Consider the following 2,925-nt stretch of genomic DNA (forward strand, 5'->3'; position numbering starts at 1 on the left):
GTTTAGAAGTCAGATCTCTAGTTGTCTTCTGAAAACTATAGATAACCCTCTCTAGGGTCACTCTTCGGTGCCCTGCAATTCCTTTGTACCCAGGAGTCATTCTTTGATGTTTGCAGCCTTTGCTCGAGGCTATTCTCAGAGTGAACTCAAGTGTTCTACATGAGAAAGTGTAGGATCAGGTTCACACAAAAAGATATCCTTGACCCTGCCCTCCACTCCACCAGCAGCACGAATCATCAGGAGTGCTGTGCCTCCCACTGTCATTCCTTTGTCCACTACTGAATACTCCTTGGGCACTAAGAGAAGAAAGACGCAGACTCTGCTTTTCCCTTCCATATACCGATACCAAGCGCAAACAGTGACAGGATCGCAGAATCTGAATAAGGTGAGTTACAAAACTATGCAGAGGAAGCTTGGGTGAAGGACCCAGAAACACTGGAAGGAGTTTGATCGACTTTTTAGATAGAAAAGATAGAAATTACAGAAAAAGGAGGCTTCAATTCAACTCCCACTAATATAGTCTCTCCCCCACCTGCTCCTCCAAACCCTGATCTTCCAAAGCATATACACATCCTAGTACACTCTCTCAGGTCTGTCTTGAAGGAAATATTATTGGGTCCGTTGAAGGACACTGGTATTCAGAGTTGCAAATCAGGATAGAGATTCAGTAGGGCCAAGTACATTCTTCATGCAAATGAGGGCAGAGTCCTAGTTTAAGGAGGAGAGTTTTCAAATAACTCCCTCTTCTAGGTCAGAGTTACTCCTGTGAAGGCAGTTTTAATCTTAGTACTTACTTGATTAGAGCAATATTTCAAAATTCGAGTTCCTTTACCACAACATTCTCAACAAGCAGCTCTGTCAAATTGAGATCATTTGTAATAAGGGTTGGGGAAATGGCCCCTGAGAAGGGATGTGTAAACCCAGGCTTTGAGTAGCTGTTATAAGGAAGTTAAGGTTAGAGAAGCATCATCATGCAAAGTCAGCATAATTGCAGCCTGAGCTATGATTTCAGGGAACCAAAGCCTTTCACCTAGAAAATATCTCCCAAGAAGTTATTTATCTTCTACATGCCCATTAAAGGTGACAACCATTTCTACTTTGCAGACATAGGTTTAAAAATGCCATATTCTTTAGGACACATGATTTCCTGCAAGTCAATTGGGGGAAAGGAGCTTACTAGAGATAGCTATAGTCCTTTGGGTTCTATGGGTCTTATAGAGGGGAGGGCAATAGAAAGAATTCTTAAATGTTGTCTACTTTTTCCAAATTTTGTTCTTGGTACACTCAGTCTGCAACACATTTTTATTTTCTATAAATATTATTATCTAAAAAGAGTTGTCATCTAAGTTGGGCACAGTGGTACATGCTTATAATTCCAACAACTCGGGAGGCTAAAAGCAGGAGGATCACTAAGTTCAAGGCCAACCTGGACAATTTAGCAATGCCCTAAGCAACTTAGTGAGACTTTTCTTAAAATAAAAAATAAAAAGGGGGGCTGGGGATGTGGCTCAAGCGGTAGCACGCTCGCCTGGCATGCGTGCGGCCCGGGTTCGATCCTCAGCACCACATACCAACAAAGATGTTGTGTCGGCCGAGAACTAAAAAAAAAAAATAAATAAATAAATATTAAAAATTCTACCTCTCTCTCTCTCTCTCTCTCTCTCCCCCTCTCTCACTCTCTCTTTAAAAAAAAAAATAAAAAAAAAATAAAAATAAAAAGGGGATGAAGTAGTTCAGTGGCAAAGCATCTCTAGGTTCAATTCCCAGAACCCCTCTGCCCCCCAAAAAGTTATCATCTTCTAGTATAGGAATCAAATAGTGAAATTAGGCCCAAGTGCCCTCATTGGCAGGAACAGGAATTTTTTTTCCTCTCTCTCTCTCTCTCTCTCTCTTTATTTTTTTTTTTTTAAGAGCGAGAGAGAATTTTATTTATTTTTTTTCGGCGGACACAACATCTTTGTTTGTATGTGGTGCTGAGGATCGAACCCGGGCCAGGCGAGCGCGCTACCGCTTGAGCCATATCTCCAGCCCAGGAACAGGAATTTTGAAGTGCAGCGCAACCCTCCAGGCATGCCTTAATATTTTCCTCTCTCTTCCCTGTGCATACACAGGTGGTCCTGGTCACTGCGATGGCGTCCTCTCTAAAGGTCTGGGTCACCCTCTTGGTCCTGCTGTGTCTCCCATGCAGTTTACTTTTGCACAGTGAGAACATTTCCAGGAGGAAATTTATGGAAGAACATCACCTAAGTCCAAGCCAAGATTTTGCTTCCTACAAATGTAACAATCTCATGAAAAAAGGAAATCTGAGCCACAAGCTCTCTCACACGTTCATTTATATCTCATGGTACAAAATTGAGCATATATGCGTTAGTAGCAAATGGAATGACCGTTACAGAAATACATACATATGGGCCCAGCGTCCCATCAAAACACTCACTTGTCACTGGGAGAAATTAAATAACTACAGAGAGACCAGGAGCTATAGCTATATTCAATTCCATTGTAGCATGGAGGGGTATGTTGATAATATAGAAGATATGAAGCTCATAAAGCCTCCCTTCAACTAGACAGTCTGTCTGGGACCTCAGGTTGGGGAGAACATTTCGTGATTTTCAGGTGATGGCCCTGCATACATCAACAGCCACTGCCACTCCCCAGTTTGCATTTTCATGTCAATGTTTTCCAACCAGAGTTATGTATCACAGTCTCATGATACTACAATTTTGTTTTTGTTGTTCTCTGCCTGTAATAATAGTCTGTCCTCATTTACCTAAGTTACTCCTAAGTGTTCTTTCAAGGTTCAGCTCATGTGACATCTCTTCTTGACTAATCCAGGACTTTTCCTGACATTGACATCTTTAAACCTACCAAGCTGAATGACCTTTCCTTCTATAAATAAAGTATGTTATTCCAATGTGTATGATA

General features: G+C 41.5%; 1 protein-coding gene across 1 annotated transcript; it reads left to right on the top strand.

The window, feature by feature from the left end:
* The first annotated feature begins 2,117 nt into the window (after window positions 1-2,117).
* Window positions 2,118-2,567, top strand: Eddm3b (epididymal protein 3B). Its single transcript, XM_026414184.2, has one exon. It carries the CDS (start codon window positions 2,130-2,132, stop codon window positions 2,565-2,567), a length of 438 nt encoding a protein of 145 aa, XP_026269969.2. The 5' UTR covers window positions 2,118-2,129.
* The last annotated feature ends 358 nt before the right edge of the window (window positions 2,568-2,925 follow it).

The sequence above is a fragment of the Urocitellus parryii genome, chromosome 6 (genome assembly GCF_045843805.1).
Source record: "Urocitellus parryii isolate mUroPar1 chromosome 6, mUroPar1.hap1, whole genome shotgun sequence".
Taxonomy (NCBI): Eukaryota; Metazoa; Chordata; class Mammalia; order Rodentia; family Sciuridae; genus Urocitellus; species Urocitellus parryii.